Source organism: Erinaceus europaeus, assembly GCF_950295315.1.
Source record: "Erinaceus europaeus chromosome 5 unlocalized genomic scaffold, mEriEur2.1 SUPER_5_unloc_1, whole genome shotgun sequence".
NCBI classification, from domain to species: Eukaryota; Metazoa; Chordata; class Mammalia; order Eulipotyphla; family Erinaceidae; genus Erinaceus; species Erinaceus europaeus.
Window position 1 is genome coordinate 316291 of NW_026647112.1, and position 20670 is coordinate 336960.

At 61.4% G+C, this 20670-nt stretch overlaps 1 protein-coding gene across 1 annotated transcript; it reads left to right on the forward strand.

Moving 5' to 3' along the window:
- Positions 1-1015: 1015 nt before the first annotated feature.
- On the forward strand, positions 1016-13379 carry GRK1 (G protein-coupled receptor kinase 1). The gene is made up of 7 exons (XM_007537444.2): positions 1016-1711; positions 1998-2125; positions 4878-5035; positions 7172-7255; positions 9228-9352; positions 9527-9728; positions 13081-13379. Exons 1-7 carry the CDS (start codon positions 1016-1018, stop codon positions 13377-13379), a joined length of 1692 nt encoding a protein of 563 aa, XP_007537506.1.
- Positions 13380-20670: the final 7291 nt, after the last annotated feature.

Sequence of the window (20670 nt, forward strand, 5' to 3'; positions counted from 1 at the left end):
GTCGTTGTTGGCTAGGACAGAGAGAAATGGAGAGAGGAGGGGAAGACAGAGAGGGGGAGAGAAAGACAGACACCTGCAGACCTGCTTCACCGCCTGGGAAGCGACTCCCCTGCAGGTGGGGAGCCGGGGGCTCGAACCAAATAAAAGATTTTTAAAAAGGGATGGGAACCCCACAGAGTTTAAGGCACCGTTATAAGAAGACCAGGAGTAGCTTACGAGAGTGGCCGCCTGCTGTACAGCTCAAAGCTAACGGTGTCTCCCCAGCCGGCAGCTCCTATCACCCCTCTTTTTAAGATCAATACCTTAACACTTGTTTGTCTTGTGCACTCATTTGGGATAGAGACAGAGAGAAATGTGACAGTGCGCAAGGACCCAGGTCTGAGCTCCCATTCCCCACCTGTGGGGGGAGGCTTCCCGAGCAGTGAGGCAGAGCTGCAGGTGTCTCCGTTCCCTCTCCCTCTCAGTTCTGCTCTGTCTCTGTCCATCTACCCTCAGGCGGGGGGCTGTGGAGCTGACCCTGAGGGCAGCTGCTCTGGTGGTCCTGCTGGTGGCCTGGTGGTCTGCTGGCCTTGGTGGACTATGGCCCTAGTAGCTGGGTGGCCTGGTGACCTGGTGACCTGGTGGCCTTTGGCCCTGGGGGCTCAGTGGCCCTGGTGACCTGGTGACCTGGTGGCCTGGTGGCCTGGTGGCCCATGGCCTGAGCCCCCGTTCTCTTGCCCCGCTGCTTACTGTCTGTCTCAGGCAGGGGTGAGGCCTGCGGGGAGGACAGCTGTGTGTCTGGGTCAGGACCTTCCTGGGGCCGTGCCCTCTGTCCCCCCGGGAGACGGGGGCGGGGGGGTCATCAGCAGGGGCGCTTGCTCTGAGGTGGTGGCGGGCTAATCCGTACGGCTTAGGGGATTGTGTCCGGCAGACAGGTGCCTGCTGGCCAGGGCAGTGTCCTCCTTGAGCTGGGATTTGCTCTGTGCCGGGCTCCCCGGCCATGGCCCCTGTGCGCCCCTGGGCCTGAGCGGCCACCATGGACTTCGGGTCCCTGGAGACGGTGGTGGCCAACTCGGCGTTCATCGCCGCCCGCGGCAGCTTCGACGGGGCCAGTGGGCCGGCGGCGCGGGACCGCAAGTACCTGGCACGGCTGCGGCTGCCGGCCCTGTCCCGCTGCGAGGGGCTGCGCCACAGCCTGGACCTGAGCTTCTCCGCGGTGTGCGCCCGGCAGCCCATCGGCAAGCGTCTGTTCCAGCAGTTCCTGCAGGCGGGCGGCCACGGCGCGGCCCTGGGGCTGTGGCGGGCCCTGGAGGACTACGGCACTGCCGAGGGTGCCCTGCGGCCACAGAAGGCCCGCGCCATCCTGCGGGACCACCTGGACCCGAAGGCCGAGCTCTTCTGCGAGGCCCCAGACGCGGGGCTGGCCGAGCTGGCGCGGGAGGTGCGGGAGGCGGGCGGGGACGGGCGCTTCGGGCCGCTGCTGGAGGCCACGCTGGCCCACCTGGCCGGGCGGCCCTTCCAGGCCTTCCTGGACAGCCTGCACTTCCTGCGCTTTCTGCAGTGGAAGTGGCTGGAGGCCCAGCCGCTCGGCCAGGACTGGTTCCTGGACTTCCGGGTGCTGGGCAAGGGCGGCTTCGGCGAGGTGTCCGCCTGCCAGATGAAGGCCACCGGCAAGCTGTACGCCTGCAAGAAGCTCAACAAGAAGCGGCTCAAGAAGAGGAAGGGCTACCAGGTGGGCGGCGCGGGGAGCCCTGCGTGTGCACTGCGTGAGGCCGTGCGCGAGGCTGCGTGCGCGTGACACCGTGGGGGAGGGCTGTGTGCACGTGACGTCGCGAGGACACGTGTGTACACGCACGGCCCTGGGCGGCGTGTCCGCACGGCACACGCGTGCACATGTGTCGCCCGGCACGGGAGCGGCAGGCGTGCCGGCACGTGGCCTCTGTGGCGCCGGCGGCCGGGGCTGCTTTCTGGTGTGGCGCTGTGGCCACGTCCTGCCCCAACCGGCTCCTCCACCCCAGGGCGCCATGGTGGAGAAGAAGATCCTGTCCAAGGTGCACAGCAGGTTCATCGTGTCCCTGGCCTACGCCTTCGAGACCAAGACGGACCTCTGCCTGGTCATGACCCTCATGAACGGCGGTGACCTCAGGTGAGGCCGGGCTGGGCGCCACACGCCAGCAGTGTGTCATGAGTGCAGGCTGGGGTAGGGGCAGGTGGGGATAAGGTGGGCCGGTGGGCATGGAAGGGGCAGGTGGGGAGGGGTGGGTGGATAGGCCAGGGCCGGGGGGGCAGGGGGCAGGTGGGGATGAGGCCAGGCAGGGATGGAAGGGGCAGGTGGGGAGGGGTGGATGCATAGGCCAGGGCCCAGGGAGGGAGGTGGGGTGAAGGGGGGCAGGAGAGGAAGGAAGGGGACAGGTCGAAATGGGAGGACAGGTTGGGACGGGCAGCAGGTGGGGATAAGGTGGGCAGGTGGGCATGGAAGGGGCAGGTGAGATGGGTGGATAGGCCAGGGCCCAGGGGGGCAGGTGATGGAGGCAGGCTAGGACCCAGGGGCTGGACAGGTGGGGATTCAGGCTGGCAGGGACAGGGCAGGGGAGCAGGCAGGGATGGGGGCAGACAGGTGGGGAGGGGGCAGGCAGGGACAGAATTTGGCCAGGTAAGGACAGAGGGACAGGCTGGGATGTGGGGCAGGGCAGGCGGGCATGGGGTTGGGTGACAGATGGGGTCAAGGGGCCAGCAGGGACGTGGAGGCAGAGGAGGACCCGGGGGCGGCAGGGAAGGTCCTTCCCCGCACTGTGAGCCCTGCCCCTGCTCACACAGCACTGTGACACCCCCCACATCACTCAAGGCTGCCCACACTCCACCGAGGGGCAACTCAGTGCTGAGGCCTGGGTGCTGGGCTTGGTGATCCTGCAGTGGGGGTCGGGGGCACATGGGGGACGTTTCTGAGGACTGCAGAGCAGAGCTGAGAGGCTGGGGGGCTGCTGCCAGGGCTCAGACTGAGAGGCTGGGCCGCTGAGACAACATGGGGACCCACTGCCCCCCGCCCATGGAGTCAGCCCTCAACCCCAGTCTGGGGTCACAGACCCCATGGAGCCAGCATGGACCCCTTACCAGTCCCGGGGTCATAGCCCCCTGAAACCCTGCCCCCTTCAGTGCCAAGACAAAAACCCCATGGAGCACAGTCCCCCCAGTCCCTGACACACGGCCCCCATGGAGCACAGTCCCCCAGTCCCTGACACACGGCCCCATGGAGCACAGTCCCCCAGTCCCTGACACACGGCCCCATGGAGCACAGTCCCCCAGTCCTGACACACAGCCCCCATGGAGCACAGTCCCCAGTCCTGACACACGGCCCCCATGGAGCACAGTCCCCAGTCCTGACACACGGCCCCATGGAGCACAGTCCCCCAGTCCCTGACACACGGCACCATGGAGCACAGTCCCCCAGTCCTGACACACAGCCCCCATGGAGCACAGAACCCCAGTCCTGACACACGGCCCCCATGGAGCACAGTCCCCCAGTCCTGACACACAGCCCCCATGGAGCACAGTCCCCCAGTCCTGACACACGGCCCCCATGGAGCACAGTCCCCAGTCCTGACACACGGCCCCATGGAGCACAGTCCCCCAGTCCCTGACACACGGCCCCATGGAGCACAGTCCCCCAGTCCTGACACACGGCCCCCATGGAGCACAGTCCCCCAGTCCCTGACACACGGCCCCATGGAGCACAGTCCCCCAGTCCCTGACACACGGCCCCCATGGAGCACAGTCCCCCAGTCCTGACACACGGCCCCCATGGAGCACAGTCCCCCAGTCCTGACACACGGCCCCCATGGAGCACAGTCCCCCAGTCCCTGACACACGGCCCCATGGAGCACAGTCCCCCAGTCCCTGACACACGGCCCCATGGAGCACAGTCCCCCAGTCCCTGACACACGGCCCCATGGAGCACAGTCCCCCAGTCCTGACACACAGCCCCCATGGAGCACAGTCCCCCAGTCCCTGACACACAGCCCCCATGGAGCACAGTCCCCCAGTCCCTGACACACGGCCCCCATGGAGCACAGTCCCCCAGTTCCTGACACACGGCCCCCATGGAGCACAGTCCCCAGTCCTGACACACGGCCCCATGGAGCACAGTCCCCCAGTCCCTGACACACGGCCCCATGGAGCACAGTCCCCCAGTCCTGACACACGGCCCCCATGGAGCACAGTCCCCCAGTCCTGACACACGGCCCCCATGGAGCACAGTCCCCCCAGTCCCTGACACACGGCCCCATGGAGCACAGTCCCCCAGTCCCTGACACACGGCCCCATGGAGCACAGTCCCCCAGTCCCTGACACACGGCCCCCATGGAGCACAGTCCCCCAGTCCTGACACACGGCCCCCATGGAGCACAGTCCCCCAGTCCTGACACACGGCCCCCATGGAGCACAGTCCCCCAGTCCTGACACACGGCCCCCATGGAGCACAGTCCCCCAGTCCCTGACACACGGCCCCATGGAGCACAGTCCCCCAGTTCCTGACACACGGCCCCCATGGAGCACAGTCCCCCCAGTCCCTGACACACGGCCCCATGGAGCACAGTCCCCCAGTCCCTGACACACGGCCCCCATGGAGCACAGTCCCCCAGTCCCTGACACACGGCCCCCATGGAGCACAGTCCCCCAGTCCTGACACACGGCCCCCATGGAGCACAGTCCCCCAGTCCTGACACACGGCCCCCATGGAGCACAGTCCCCCAGTCCTGACACACGGCCCCCATGGAGCACAGTCCCCCAGTCCTGACACACGGCCCCCATGGAGCACAGTCCCCCAGTCCCTGACACACGGCCCCCATGGAGCACAGTCCCCCAGTCCCTGACACACGGCCCCCATGGAGCGTGCCCCCCAGGTATCACATCTACAACGTGAATGAAGAGCAGCCTGGGTTCGAGGAGCCACGTGCTGTCTTCTACACGGCCCAGATCATCAGTGGCCTGGAGCACCTGCACCAGCACAGCATCCTGTACAGAGATCTCAAGCCGGAGAACCTGCTGCTAGATGACAATGGTACCGGACCCCCGCCCTCAGCAGTCCTGCGACTCAGCCCACAGCACTCCCGGGACTCAGGCCACAGCATTCCCCGGACCCCAGCCCACAGCACCTCTGGGACCCAGCCCACAGCACTCCTGGGACCCAGCCCGCAGCACTCCTCGGACCCCCACCCACACTCTCCCGGGATCCCTGCCCACAGCAGTCCCGGGACCCAGCCCACAGCACACCTGGGACCCTGCACACAGCACCCTCCCAGGACCCCAGCTCACAGCACCCTCCCAGGACCCCGACCCACAGTACTCCCACAGCTCTCCCGGGACCCAGCCCACAGCTCTCCAGGGACCCAGCCCACAGCACTACCGGGACCCCCACCCACACTCTCCCGGGACCCCCGCCCACAGCTCTCCCGGGACCCAGCCCACAGCACTCTTGGGACCCAGCCCACAGCTCTCCAGGGACCCAGCCCACAGCACTACCGGGACCCCCACCCACACTCTCCCGGGACCCAGCCCACACTCTCCCGGGACCCCCGCCCACAGCTCTCCCGGGACCCAGCCCACAGCACTCTTGGGACCCAGCCCACAGCTCTCCAGGGACCCAGCCCACAGCACTACCGGAACCCCCACCCACACTCTCCCGGGACCCCCACCCACACTCTCCCGGGACCCCCGCCCACAGCACTCCCAGGACTCAGCCCACAGCACTCCTGGGACCCAGCCCACAGCACTCCCAGGACCCCAGCCCACAGTCCTCTCGGGACCCAGCCCACAGCACTCTCGGGACCCAGCCCACAGCACCTCCCGGGGACCCCCGTCCATAGCACTCTCGGGACCTAGCCCACAGCACTCCCGGGACCCAGCCCACAGTACTCTCGGGACCAAGCCCACAGTACTCCTGGGACCCAGCCCACAGCACCTCCTGGGACCCAGCCCACAGTCCTCTCGGGACCGAGCCCACAGCACCTCCTGGGACCCAGCCCACAGCACCTCCCGGGACCCAGCCCACAGTACTCTCAGGACCAAGCCTACAGTACTCCTGGGACCCAGCCCACAGCACTCCTGAGACCCAGCCCACAGCACTCCTGGGACCCAGCCCACAGCACTCCCGGGACCCAGCCCACAGCACTCCCGGGACCCAGCCCACAGCACTCCCGGGACCCAGCCCACAGTACTCTCAGGACCAAGCCTACAGTACTCCCGGGACCCAGCCCACAGCACTCCCGGGACCCAGCCCACAGCACTCCCGGGACCCAGCCCACAGCACTCCCGGGACCCAGCCCACAGCACTCCCGGGACCCAGCCCACAGCACTCCCGGGACCCAGCCCACAGCACTCCCGGGACCCAGCCCACAGCACTCCCGGGACCCAGCCCACAGCACTCCCGGGACCCAGCCCACAGCACTCCCGGGACCCAGCCCACAGCACTCCCGGGACCCAGCCCACAGCACTCCCGGGACCCAGCCCACAGCACTCCCGGGACCCAGCCCACAGCACTCCCGGGACCCAGCCCACAGCACTCCCGGGACCCAGCCCACAGCACTCCCGGGACCCAGCCCACAGCACTCCCGGGACCCAGCCCACAGCACCTCCTGGGACCCAGCCCACAGCACCTCCTGGGACCCAGCCCACAGCACCTCCTGGGACCCAGCCCACAGTACCTCCTGGGACCCAGCCCACAGCACCTCCTGGGACCCCAGCCTATAGCACCTCATCCCAGGTCCTGCACTGCCACAGCACCTCCTGGGCCACCAACCCTCCACACCCCCCCACCCCAGGCATCCCACCCCCCCCCCACTCCCCCACGGGCCTCACCCCGGTCCCCAGCTCTTTCCCTGGGCCTCTCCACTTCCCCACCCCCAAACCTCAGCCCCCCAGGGCCCTCAAACCCCCATCCCCCCAACCCCGCAACCCTCCCAGGGCCCCCACCCCCGGCTCTCATAGCCCCTCTAGGCCCCTCTGCCCGTTAACCCTCCACCATCCTCAGGGCCCTCCCAATCCCACCCTAGGCCCCCACTGCCCAACCAACCCACCCCAGGCCCCCCAGACCCACACGGGGCCCCACCTGCTCACCCCTCAAGTCCTAGCCTGCCTCCCCCACGCCTCCCTGCCAGTGTCCCCAGGGCCCTGCTGTGACCTGGTTGCTTATCCCCAGGTAATGTCCGCATCTCTGACCTTGGGCTGGCCGTGGAGTTCCAAGAAGGGCAGACCAAGACCAAGGGCTATGCGGGGACGCCCGGTAGGCAGTGTAGGGGTCAGATGGGGGCAGGGGGCCTGGTGGGCAGGACAGGGGTCAGCTGGGGACAGGGGGCCAGCTGGGGACAAGGCAGGGGTTAGCTGGGGCCAGGACGGCCAAGGGGTATATTGGGGTCAGCTGGGGCCAAGGGGCCAGGGGTCACAACAGGGGTCATCTGGGGTAGAGATGGGGTGTGGGCTGACCCCTCTCCTGCCCCAGACTCTGGGTCACAGTGTCCCCAGGTGGCTGTCCTCTGTCCTTTACTTGTGTTGGAGCTCGCGTAGGTGAAAGGTAAACTAGCGAATTTCCATCACCAGTTCAAGAGACTGCATGAAAAGAAAGAAACTGGGGGGGGGGGGATTCTGGTACAAACACACTCCTTTATTGGGGGGAGGTTTGGGTTGATCTAGAAGGCTAGAGAAAGAACAGTTTTCACATACGTCAGAATTCACAGGTTTCTTAAAGGTCAGCTTGCCCCTATGGCAGGGGCTGGTGTGCCAAGAGTTGACACATAAAGATCAATACAATTAGTCTCCTGACGCAGGCATTTAATGATCCAAAGGCATTTGAGAGAAGAATAGGGGTGAGATAGAGAAGGAAGAACGAGGCTTCAAAGACATCAGAAGGGCTCCAGGAAATAAGGTCTTGGGGGCTTCTCACTTGTCCGGTGTTAGGATGTGTGACAGGATGTGCTCTTCCTCTGGGATCAAAAGGTGAGGTGGAATGTGTGAACTCTGAGTGCGTGAATCTTAAAGTAGGCGGCCACATGGCCTGCAGTTAATGGAGGGAAGTACTGGGGTTTCTGTGGGCCTGAGAGTCGAGATTAAAGAACCAAGTCTGAGTTTCCCCCTTATGCTCACTCGGCTGAGAGACTCACCAAGAGGGTATCTTCTCAGACCTCCATCCAAGGACGGGGGTGGTTCTCCCTAAGCTCTGTCAGGCTTACACATGGTCCCAACATACTTGGGATCCCCCGTGTCAGGCGTCTTTACCCTTGGCCCCTGGGTAGGGCGACCCTCAGCTAAGCCCAGAGACCCCTGCCCCCCAAAGACCCCTTTACCCTCTGCAAGCATCCGTCGGGCCACCAGAGGGCGCTGGCGTGCCGAGCGCTGGCCACTGGCCACAGGGGGCATGGCGCGCTCAGAGCCCAGGGCTGCTCAGTGCAGCAAAGTGGACGGCTTCCAGAACCTTCCTGGCACCTGCCAACCCTGCCAGTCTGGTGCCCAGAGCCCACACGTCCACAGACTCCCGCTCATCCTTCACGGTCACGTGGGGTGGGTGTCTGTGTCTCTGGGTTGGGTGCTGAGACCCAGGTCGTCCAGCTGAGGACTCCCCAAACAGCCTGTCTTCACCGGTGTCCACCGCGGACGTCTGGGGACACGGCTCTGCGGTCAGCTCAGCATGGCCACAGTCCAGGATGCCACTCTCTGGGGATGGAGTGTGGGCACCCCGGCTGGGAGGCTGCGGAGTGGACCCAGAGGTCAGGCTCCTCTTGGAGGGGCCATGGCCAGCACTGCCCAGACACCCCTGGACTTGCTGAGCTGCGCACTCGGTGGTCAGGAAGGGCCACACGGGCCGAGGGCTAGGGGGATGTGTCTCTGTCTGGGGTCCTCATGGAGACTGCCCCTGTGCCCATGACCCTGTCTGGTGCTCTGTCCCATGTCCCTGTGTCCCCCTGTCCCCATGTCCCTGTGTCCCCCTGTCCCCATGCCCCTCTCTACTGCTCTGTCCCCATGTCCCCCTGTCCCTGTCTGGTGCTCTGTCCCCATGTCCCCCGTCCCTGTCTGGTGCTCTGTCCCCATGTCCCCCTGTCCCTGTCTGGTGCTCTGTCCCCATGTCCCCCTGTCCCTGTCTGATGCTCTGTCCCCATGTCCCCCTGTCCCTGTCTGGTGCTCTGTCCTGTGTCTTCCTGGCCCCCATGTCCCCATGCCCCGTCCCTGTTGCTGTCCTCACGCAGAGTCTCCATGTCCCGCAGGCTTCATGGCTCCTGAGTTGCTGCGTGGTGAGGAGTACGGCTTCTCTGTGGACTACTTTGCCCTGGGCGTCACCCTGTATGAGATGATTGCGGCCAGAGGGCCCTTTCGAGCTCGAGGAGAGAAGGCAGGTGCCGCGGTGCAGCAGGGTGGGGGCCTCTCAGCAGACGGGTAGGTGGGCCCTCGGGAGCTCGTGCAGGGAGCTTGGGGCGCAGGGGGGCGGCAGCGTGCCCACCGCAGGGGCGGAGCGGATCGGCGGGGCTGACCGGCTGTGTCCCGGGTCCCGGGTGCGGCCCTGCAGGTGGAGAACAAGGAGCTGAAGCAGAGGATCCTCTCGGAGCGGGTGCAGTACCCGGACTCCTTCAGCCCGGCCAGCAGGGACTTCTGCGAGGCGTTGCTGGAGAAGGACCCCGAGCGGAGGCTGGGCTTCCAAGGCGGCAGCTGTGACAAGCTGAGAGCCCAGCCTCTCTTCAAGGACCTGGACTGGAGGCAGCTGGAGGCTGGTGCGGGCCGGGGCTTGGGGCCGGGGTTCGGGGCCGGGACTCAGGGGTTCGGGGGTTCAGGCTCAGGGGTTCAGAGCTCGGGGCCGGGACTCGGGTTCAGGCTCAGGGGTTCAGAGCTTGGGGCCGGGGCTCGGGGGTTCAGGCTCAGGGGTTCAGAGCTCGGGGCCGGGGCTCGGGTTCAGGTTCAGGGGTGCAGAGCTCGGGGCCGGGGCTCGGGGGTTCAGGCTCAGGGGTGCAGAGCTCGGGGCCAGGACTCGTGTTCAGGCTCAGGGGTGCAGAGCTCGGGGCCGGGGCTCGGGTTCAGGCTCAGGGGTGCAGAGCTCGGGGCCGGGGCTCGGGGGTTCAGGCTCAGGGGTGCAGAGCTCGGGGCCGGGGCTCGGGGGTTCAGGCTCAGGGGTGCAGAGCTCGGGGCCGGGGCTAGGGGGTTCAGGCTCAGGGGTGCAGAGCTCGGGGCCGGGGCTCGGGTTCAGGCTCAGGGGTGCAGAGCTCGGGGCCGGGGCTCGGGGGTTCAGACTCAGGGGTGCAGAGCTCGGGGCCGGGACTCGGGGGTTCAGGCTCAGGGGTTCAGGCTCAGGGGTGCAGAGCTCGGGGCCGGGGCTCGGGTTCAGGCTCAGGGGTTCAGAGCTCGGGGCTGTGACTCGAGTTCAGGCTCAGGGGTTCAGAGCTCGGGGCCGGGGCTCGGGGGTTCAGGCTCAGGGGTGCAGAGCTCGGGGCCGGGGCTCGGGGGTTCAGGCTCAGGGGTGCAGAGCTCGGGGCCGGGGCTAGGGGGTTCAGGCTCAGGGGTGCAGAGCTCGGGGCCGGGGCTCGGGGGTTCAGGCTCAGGGGTGCAGAGCTCGGGGCCGGGGCTCGGGGGTTCAGGCTCAGGGGTGCAGAGCTCGGGGCCGGGGCTCGGGTTCAGGCTCAGGGGTGCAGAGCTCGGGGCCGGGGCTCATGTTCAGGCTCAGGGGTGCAGAGCTTGGGGCCGGGACTCGGGTTCAGGCTCAGGGGTGCAGTGCTCGGGGTTGGGGCTCGGGTTCAGGCTCAGGGGTGCAGAGCTCGGGGCCGGGACTCGGGTTCAGGCTCAGGGGTTCAGAGCTCGGGTCAGGGTTCAGGGGTTCAGGCTCAGGGGTGCAGAGCTCGGGGCCAGGACTCGTGTTCAGGCTCAGGGGTGCAGAGCTCGGGGCCGGGGCTCGGGGGTTCAGGCTCAGGGGTGCAGAGCTCGGGGCCGGGGCTCGGGTTCAGACTCAGGGGTGCAGAGCTCGGGGCCGGGACTCGGGGGTTCAGGCTCAGGGGTTCAGGCTCAGGGGTGCAGAGCTCTGGGCAGGGGCTCTGGTTCAGGCTCAGGGGTGCAGAGCTCGGGGCCGGGGCTCGGGGGTTCAGCCTCAGGGGTGCAGAGCTCGGGGCCGGGGCTCGGGTTCAGGCTCAGGGGTTCAGAGCTCGGGGCCGGGGCTCGGGGGTTCAGGCTCAGGGGTGCAGAGCTCGGGGCAGGGGCTCGGGGGTTCAGGCTCAGGGGTGCAGAGCTCGGGGTTGGGGCTCGGGTTCAGGCTCAGGGGTTCAGAGCTCGGGGCCGTGGCTTAGGGGTTCAGGCTCAGGGGTGCAGAGCTCGGGGCCAGGGCTCGGGTTCAGGCTCAGGGGTGCAGAGCTCAGGGCCGGGGCTCAGGTTCAGCCTCAGGGGTGCAGAGCTCGGGGCCGGGACTCGGGTTCTGGCTCAGGGGTGCAGTGCTCAGGGTTGGGGCTTGGGTTCAGGCTCAGGGGTTCAGAGCTCGGGGCCGGGGCTCGGGTTCAGGCTCAGGGGTGCAGAGCTCGGGGCCGGGACTCGGGTTCAGGCTCAGGGGTTCAGAGCTCGGGGCCGGGGCTCGGGTTCAGGCTCAGGGGTTCAGAGCTCGGGGCCGGGGCTCGGGGGTTCAGGCTCAGGGGTGCAGAGCTCGGGGCCGGGGCTCGGGGGTTCAGGCTCAGGGGTGCAGAGCTCGGGGCCGGGGCTCGGGTTCAGGCTCAGGGGTGCAGAGCTCGGGGCCGGGGCTCATGTTCAGGCTCAGGGGTGCAGAGCTTGGGGCCGGGACTCGGGTTCAGGCTCAGGGGTGCAGTGCTCGGGGTTGGGGCTCGGGTTCAGGCTCAGGGGTGCAGAGCTCGGGGCCGGGGCTCGGGGGTTCAGGCTCAGGGGTGCAGAGCTCGGGGCCGGGCCTCGGGGGTTCAGGCTCAGGTGTGCAGAGCTCTGGGCAGGGGCTCGGGTTCAGGCTCAGGGGTGCAGAGCTCGGGGCCGGGGCTCGGGGGTTCAGGCTCAGGGGTGCAGAGCTCGGGGCCGGGGCTCGGGTTCAGGCTCAGGGGTGCAGAGCTCGGGGCCGGGGCTCATGTTCAGGCTCAGGGGTGCAGAGCTTGGGGCCGGGACTCGGGTTCAGGCTCAGGGGTGCAGTGCTCGGGGTTGGGGCTCGGGTTCAGGCTCAGGGGTGCAGAGCTTGGGGTTGGGCTCAGGGGGTTCAGGCTCAGGGGATCAGGCTCAGGGGCTCAGGGCTCAGGTCTCTGTGGCTCTGGATTTCTGGGGTTCAGGGGCTTGAGATGAGGTGAGCAGGTGAGGCTTGGGGAGGGGAGCAGGTGAGGTTGGGGGAGGGGAGCAGGTGAGGCTAGGAGGGGAGCAGGTGCGGCTGGGGGAGGGGAGCAGGTGAGGCTGGGAGGGGAGCAGGTGAGGTTGGGGGAGGGGAGCAGGTGAGGCTAGGAGGGGAGCAGGTGAGGCTGGGGGAGGGGAGCAGTTGAGGCTGGGAGGGGAGCAGGTGAGGCTGGTGGAGGGGAGCAGGTGAGGCTGGGGGAGGGGAGCAGGTGAGGTCAGGTCCTTTTAGGTCGGGCTGGGCACCCACACTGCTGGAGCACGCCCAGCTCTGCGCACCCCAGGTGTCCTGTGGGGCAGAATCTCTGGATCCTCATGACTCCCCTCTGCCCAGGTACCCAGTGAGGTAGGGCCCAGGTACCCGGTGAGGCAGGGCCCAGGTACCCGGTGAGGTAGGGCCCAGGTACCCGGCGAGGTAGGGCCCAGGTACCCGGCGAGGTAGGGCCCAGGTACGCGGTGAGGTAGGGCCCAGGTACCCGTCGAGGTAGGGCCCAGGTACCCGGTGAGGTAGGGCCCAGGTACCCGGCGAGGTAGGGCCCAGGTACCCGGTGAGGCAGGGCCCAGGTACCCGGCGAGGTAGGGCCCAGGTACCCGGCGAGGTAGGGCCCAGGTACGCGGTGAGGTAGGGCCCAGGTACCCGTCGAGGTAGGGCCCAGGTACCCAGTGAGGTACGGCCCAGGTACCCGGTGAGGTAGGGCCGCTGGCCCTGGAGAATCCGCAGTGCCCGGGCGCCCTGAGGGTGGCACCCTGGCACTCACTGGGTCCTCTCTGCAGGACTGCTGACGCCCCCCTTCGTGCCTGACTCCAGGACCGTGTACGCCAAGAGCATCCAGGACGTGGGGGCCTTCTCCACTGTCAAGGGCGTGGTCTTGGACCAGAGTGATGCCGCCTTCTTCCAGGCGTTTGCCACCGGGAACTGCCCAGTGCCCTGGCAGGAGGAGATGATTGAGACAGGAGTGTTTGGGGAGCTGAACGTGTGGCGAGAAGACGGGCAGATGCCCGACGACATGAAGGGCATTGTGGCTGAGGACTCAGCCCCCACCTCCAAGTCAGGAATGTGCCTGCTTGCCTAGGCTCCTGACAGGGGCAGGGGACAGGGGTCATAGGGTGGGGGTCAGGGTCAGGGACAGGGATTGGGCAGGGGGTAGGGGCAGAGCAGGGGGACAGGGCAGAAGGAGGGGATAGGGAACAGGGACAGGGGACATGGCAGATGGACAGGGAACAGGGGACTGGGACAGGGGACAGAGACAGGGGACAAGGACAAGGGACAGGGCAGAGGAACAGGGACTGGGGATGGGGGACAGGGGAGAGGGAATAGGGACAGGGGAGAGGGACAGGGACAGGGGGCATGGACAGGGGATAGGGACAGGGGAAGTGGACAGTATATAGGGGACAGGGACAGGAAAGAAGGATAAAGACAAAGGCAGGGGAGAGGGACAGGGACAGGGAATAGGGAATAGGGGAGATGGCAGAGGACAGAGCCAAGACCAGGGGACAGAAGAGAGGGGACAGGTGACAGAGGGGAGGGCAGAGACAGGGGATAGAGGACATAAGAGAGGGCAGGGAGAGGAGAGAAGGCAAAGACAGAGGACAAGACAGAAACAGAGGAGAGGGACAGGGACAAAGATAAGGGTCAGGAACAGAATCAGGGACAAGAAAGACAGTAAAGGAGGTAATAAAGTGTGGTGTTGATTTCAAGTGCAAGTCTCTCCTTCAACAAAAACTTGACACACCTCACAGTGCAAACACCTCACAGTCAGTGTACACACCTCACAGTCAGTGCACAGTCCTCACAGTCAGTGCACACAACTCACAGTCAGTGCACACTACTCACAGTCAGTGCACACTCCTCACAGTCAGTGCACATTCCTCATAGTCAGTGTACACTCCTCAGAATCAGTACACACTCCTCACAGTCAGTACACACTCCTCACAGTCAATGCACACTCCTCACAGTCAGTACACACTCCACACAGTCAGTGCACATTCCTCACAGTCCGTACACACTCCTCACAGTCAGTGCACACTCCTCACAGTCAGTACACACTCCTCACAGTCAGTACACACTCCTCACAGACAGTGCATACACATCACAGTCACTGTACACTTCTCAGAGTCAGTGCACACTCCTCACAGTCAGTATACACTCCTCACAGTGTACACTCCTCACATTCAGTGCATACTCCTCACAGTCCGTAAACACTCCTCACTGACAGTGCACATTCCCCACATTAAGTACACACTCCTCACAGTCAGTGCACACTCCTCACAGTCACTGCACACCACTCACAGTCAGTGCACACTCCTCACAGTCAGTACACACTCCTCACAGTCAGTGTACACTCCTCACAGTCAGGGCACACTCCTCACAGTCAGTGCACACAACTCACAGTGCACACAACTCACAGTCAGTGCACACTCCTCACAGTCAGTGTACACTCCTCAAAATCAGTACACACTCCTCACAGTCAGTACATACTTCTCACAGTCATTGCATACACATCACAGTCAGTGTACACTCCTCACAGTCAGTGCACACACCTCACAGTCAGTAGACACTCCTCACAGTCAGTGCAAACACCTCACAGTCCATAAACATCCTCACTGTCAGTTCACACTCCTCACAGTCAGTGCAACTCCTCACATTCAGTACACACTCCTCACAGTCAGTGCACACTCCTCACAGTCAGTGCACACAACTCACAGTCAGTGCACACTCCTCACAGTCAGTGCACACACCTCACAGTCCGTACACATCCTCACAGTCAGTGCACACTCCTCACAGTCAGTGCACACTCCTCACACTCAGTACACACACCTCACAGTCAGTGCACACTCCTCACAGTCAGTACACACTCCGCACAGTCAGTACACACTCCGCACAGTCAGTACACAAACCTCACAGTGCACACTCTTCAAGTCAGTGCACACACCTCACAGTCAGTGCAAACACCTCACAGTCAGTGCACACACCTCACAGTCAGTGCAAACTCCTCACAGTCAGTGCACACTCCTGACAGTCCGTACACACTCCTCACAGTCAGTGCACACTCCTCACAGTCCGTACACATCCTCACAGTCAGTGCACACTCCTCACAGTCAGTACACACACCTCACAGTCAGTGCACGCTCCTCACAGTCAGTACACACTCCGCACAGTCACTATACTCTCCGCACAGTCAGTACACAAACCTCATAGTGCACACTCTTCACAGTCATTGCACACACCTCACAGTCAGTGCAAACTCCTCACAGTCACTGCACACTCCTCACAGTCCGTACACACTCCTCACAGTCAGCGCACACTCCTCACAGCCAGTGTACACTCCTCACAGTCAGTACACAATCCTCACAACCAGTGCATACACATCACAGTCAGTGTACACTTCTCAGAGTCAGTGCACACTCCTCACAGTCAGTACACACTCCTCACAGTCAGTGTACACTCCTCACATTCATTGCATACTCCTCACAGTCCGTACACAATCCTCACAGTCAGTGCACATTCCCCACATTAAGTACAAACTCCTCACAGTAAGTGCACACTCCTAATAGTCACTGCACACAACTCACAATCAGTGCACACTCCTCATAGTCAGTACACACTCCTCACAGTCATTACACACTCTTCAAAGTCAGTGTACACTTCTCACAGTCAGTGCAAACTCCTCACAGTCAGTGAACACTCCGCACAGTCAGTACACTCTCCGCACAGTCAGTACACACTCCTCACAGTGCACACTCTTCACAGTCAGTGCACACACCTCACAGTCAGTGCACACTCCTCAAGTCAGTGCACACTCCTCACAGTCAGTACACACTCCTCACAATCAGTGCACACTCCTCACAGTTGGTGCAAACACATCACAGTCAGTGCACACTTCTCACAGTCAGTGCATACACATCACAGTCAGTGCACACTCCTCACAGTCAATACACACTCCTCACAGTCAGTAAACACTCCTCACAGTCAGTGCATACACATCACAGTCAGTACACACTCCTCACAGTCAGTACACACTACTCACAGTCAGTGCACACTCCTCAAAGTCAGAGTACACTCCTCACAGTCAGTGCACACACCTCACAGTCAGTGCACACTCCTAACAGTTAGTCCATACACATCACAGTCAGTGCACACTCCTCATAGTCAGTACACACTCCTCAAGTAAGTGAATACACATCACAGTCAGTGGACACTCCTCACAGTCAGGGCACACTCCTCACAGTGCACACTCTTCACAGTCAGTACACACTCCTCACAGTCAGTGCACACTCCTCACAGTCAGTGCAACTCCTCACAATGCACACTCCTCACAGTCAGTACACACTCCTCACAGTCTGTGCACATTCCTCACAGTCAGTACACAATCCTCACAGTCAGTGCACTCTACTCACAGTCAGTACACACTCCTCACAGTCAGTGCACACTCCTCACAGTGCACACTCTTCACAGTCAGTACACACTCCTCACAGTCAGTGCACACTCCTCACAGTCAGTGCAACTCCTCACAGTGCACACTCCTCACAGTCAGTACACACTCCTCACAGTCTGTGCACACTCCTCACAGTCAGTACACAATCCTCACAGTCAGTGCACACTACTCACAGTCAGTACACACTCTTCACAGTCAGTGTACACTCCTCACATTCAGTGCACACTCCTCACAGTCCGTACACACTCCTACAGTCAGTGCACATTCCCCACATTCAGTACACACTCCTCACAGTCAGTAGACACTCCTCACAGTCAGTGCACACACCTCACAGACAGTGCATACACATCACAGTTAGTGCATACACATCACAGTCAGTGCACACACTTCACAGTCAGTGCACACTCCTCACAGTCAGTACACACTCCGAACAGTCAGTACACACTCTGCACAGTCCGTACACACTCTTCACAGTGCACACTCTTCACAGTCAGTGCACACACCTCACAGTAACAGCAAATTCCTCACAGTCAGTGCACACTCTTCACAGTCAGTGCACCTCACAGTTAGTGCATACACATCACAGTCAGTGCACACTCCTATAGTCAGTGCACACTCCTGACAGTCAGTACACACTCCTCACAGTCAGTGCAAACACATCACAGTCAGTACACACTCCTCACAGTCAGTATACTCTCCTCACAGTTAGTACACACTCTGCAAAGTCAGAGTACACTCCTCACAGTCAGTACACACTTCTCACAGTCAGTACACACTCCTCACAGTCAGTGTACACTCCTCATAGTCAGTACACTTCCTCACAGTGAGTATACATGCCTCACAGTCAGTACACACGCCTCAAAGTTAGTGTACACTCCTCACAGTCAGGGCACACTCCTCACAGTCAGTGCACACAGTCAGTACACACTCCACACAGTCAGTACACACTCCGCACAGTCAGTACACACTCCTCACAGTGCACACTCTTCACAGCCAATGCACACACCTCACAGTCAGTGCACAATCCTCACAGTCTGTGCACACTCCTCACAGTCAGTACACACTCCTCACAATCAGTGCACATTCCTCACAGTTAGTGCATATACACATCACAGTCAGTGCACACTCCTCACTGTCAGTACACACTCCTCACAATCAGTACACACGCCTCACAGTCAGTACACACTCCTCACAGTAAGCGCAAACTCCTCAAAGTCAGAGTACACTCCTCACCGTCAGTGAACACACCTCACAGTCAGTGCATACTCCTCACAGTTAGTGCATACACATCACAGTCAGTGAACACTCCTCACAGTCAGTGCATACAAATCTCAGTCAGTGCACACTCCTCACAGTCAGTGCATACACATCACAGTCAGTGCACACTCCTCACAGTCAATACACACTCCTCACAGTCAGTAGACACTCCTCACAGTCAGTGCATACACATCACAGTCAGTACACACTCCTCACAGTCAGTACACACTACTCACTGTCAGTGCACACTCCTCAAAGTCAGAGTACACTCCTCACAGTCAGTGCACACACCTCACAGTCAGTGCACACTGCTCACAGTGCACACTCTTCACAGTCAGTGTACACACTTCACAGTCCGTGCACACTCCTCACAGTCAGAGCACACTCCTCACAGTCAGTGAACACACCTCACAGTCAGTGCACACTCCTCACAGTTAGTGCATACACATCACAGTCAGTGCACACTCCTCACTGTCAGTGCACACACATCTCAGTCAGTGCACACTCCTCACAGTCAATACACACTCCTCACAGTCAGTACACACTCCTCACAGTGAGTGAACACTCCTCATGTCAGAGTACACTCCTCACAGTCAGTGCACACACCTCACAGTCAGTGCACACTCCTCACAGCCAGTGCATACACATCTCAGTCAGTGCACACTTCTCACAGTCGGTACACACTCCTCACAGTCAGTGAATACACATCATATTCAGTGGACACTCCTCACAGTCAGTGCACACTCCTCACAGTGCACACTCTTCACAGTCAGTACGCACTCCTCACAGTCAGTGCACACTCCTCACAGTCAGTGCAACTCCTCACAGTGCACACTCCTCACAGTCAGTACACACTCCTCACAGTCTGTGCACACGCCTCACAGTCAGTACACAATCCTCACAGTCAGTGCACACTACTCACAGTCAGTACACACTCCTCACAGTCACTGTACACTCCTCAAATTCAGTGCACACTCCTCACAGTCCGTACACACTCCTACAGTCAGTGCACATCCCCCACATTCAGTACACACTCCGCACAATCAGTACACACTCCTCCGAGTCAGTAGACACTCCTCACAGTGAGTATACACTCCTCACAGTCAGTACACACTCCTCACAGTCAGTAGACACTCCTCACAGTTAGTGCACACTCCTTACATTCAGTGCACACACCTCACAGACAGTGCATACACATCACAGTCAGTACACACTCCTCACAGTCAGTGCACACACTTCACAGTCAGTGCACACTCCTCACAGTCAGTACACACTCCTCACAATCAGTGCACATTCCTAACAGTCAGTGCATACACATCACAGTCAGGGCACAATCCTCACAGTCAGTGCATACACATCACAGTCAGTACACACTCCTCACAGTCAGTGCACACTCCTCAAAGTCAGAGTACACTCCTCACAGTCAGTGCACACTCCTCACAGTCAGTGCACACTCCTCACAGTGCACACTCTTCACAGTCAGTGTACACACTTCACAGTCCGTGCACACTCCTCACAGTCAGAGCACACTCCTCACAGTCAGTCAGTACACAATCCTCACAGTCAGTGCATACACATCACAGTCAGTACACACTCCTCACAGTCAGTACACACTCCTCACAGTGAGTGAACACTCCTCAAAGTCAGAGTACACTCCTCACAGTCAGTGCACACACCTCACAGTCAGTGCACACTCCTAACAGTTAGTCATACACATCACAGTCAGTGCACACTCTTCACAGTCAGTACACACTCCTCACAGTCAGTGCACACTCCTCACAGTCAGTGCACACACCTCATAGTCAGTGCACACACCTCACAGTTAGTGTATACACATCACAGTCAGTGCACACTCCTCAAAGTCAGTACACACTCCTCACAGTCAGTGCACACTCCTCACAGTTAGTGCATACACATCACAGTCAGTGCACACTCCTCACAGTCAGTGCACACTCCTCAAAGTGCACACTCTTCACAGTCAGAACACACTCCTCACAGTCTGTGCACACTCCTCACAGTGCACACTCCTCACAGTGAGTATACACTCCTCACGGTCAGTACACACTCCTCACAGTCAGTACACACTCCTCACAGTCAGTGTACACTCCTCACAGTCAGGGCACACTCCTCACTGTCAGTGCACACAACTCACAGTCAGTGCACACAACTCACAGTCAGTGCACACTCCTCACAGTCAGTGCACACTCTTCACAGTCAGTGTAGATTCCTCACAATCAGTACACACTCCTCATAGTCAGTATACACTTCTCACAGTCAGTGAATACACATCACAGTCAGTGTACACTCCTCACAGTCAGTGCACACTCCTCACAGAAAGTACACACTTCTCACAGTCAGTGCACACTCCTCACAGTCCGTACACATCCTCACAGTCAGTGCACACTCCTCACAGTCAGTACACACACCTCACAGTCAGTGCACGCTCCTCACAGTCAGTACACACTCCGCACAGTCACTATACACTCCGCACAGTCAGTACACAAACCTCACAGTGCACACTCTTCACAGTCATTGCACACACCTCACAGTCAGTGCAAACTCCTCACAGTCACTGCACACTCCTCACAGTCCGTACACACTCCTCACAGTCAGTACACAATCCTCACAACCAGTGCATACACATCACAGTCAGTGTACACTTCTCAGAGTC

What these genes read in the sequence shown, in the direction of transcription:
- GRK1 (XM_007537444.2), top strand. Translation starts at nt 1,016, where the DNA reads ATGGACTTCGGGTCCCTGGAGACGGTGGTGGCCAACTCGGCGTTCATC. An exon ending in AGAAGAGGAAGGGCTACCAG is followed by an intron (nt 1,712 to 1,997) that starts GTGGGCGGCGCG and finishes CCTCCACCCCAG; the next exon opens with GGCGCCATGGTGGAGAAGAA. An exon ending in CTGGAGGCAGCTGGAGGCTG is followed by an intron (nt 9,729 to 13,080) that starts GTGCGGGCCGGG and finishes TCCTCTCTGCAG; the next exon opens with GACTGCTGACGCCCCCCTTC.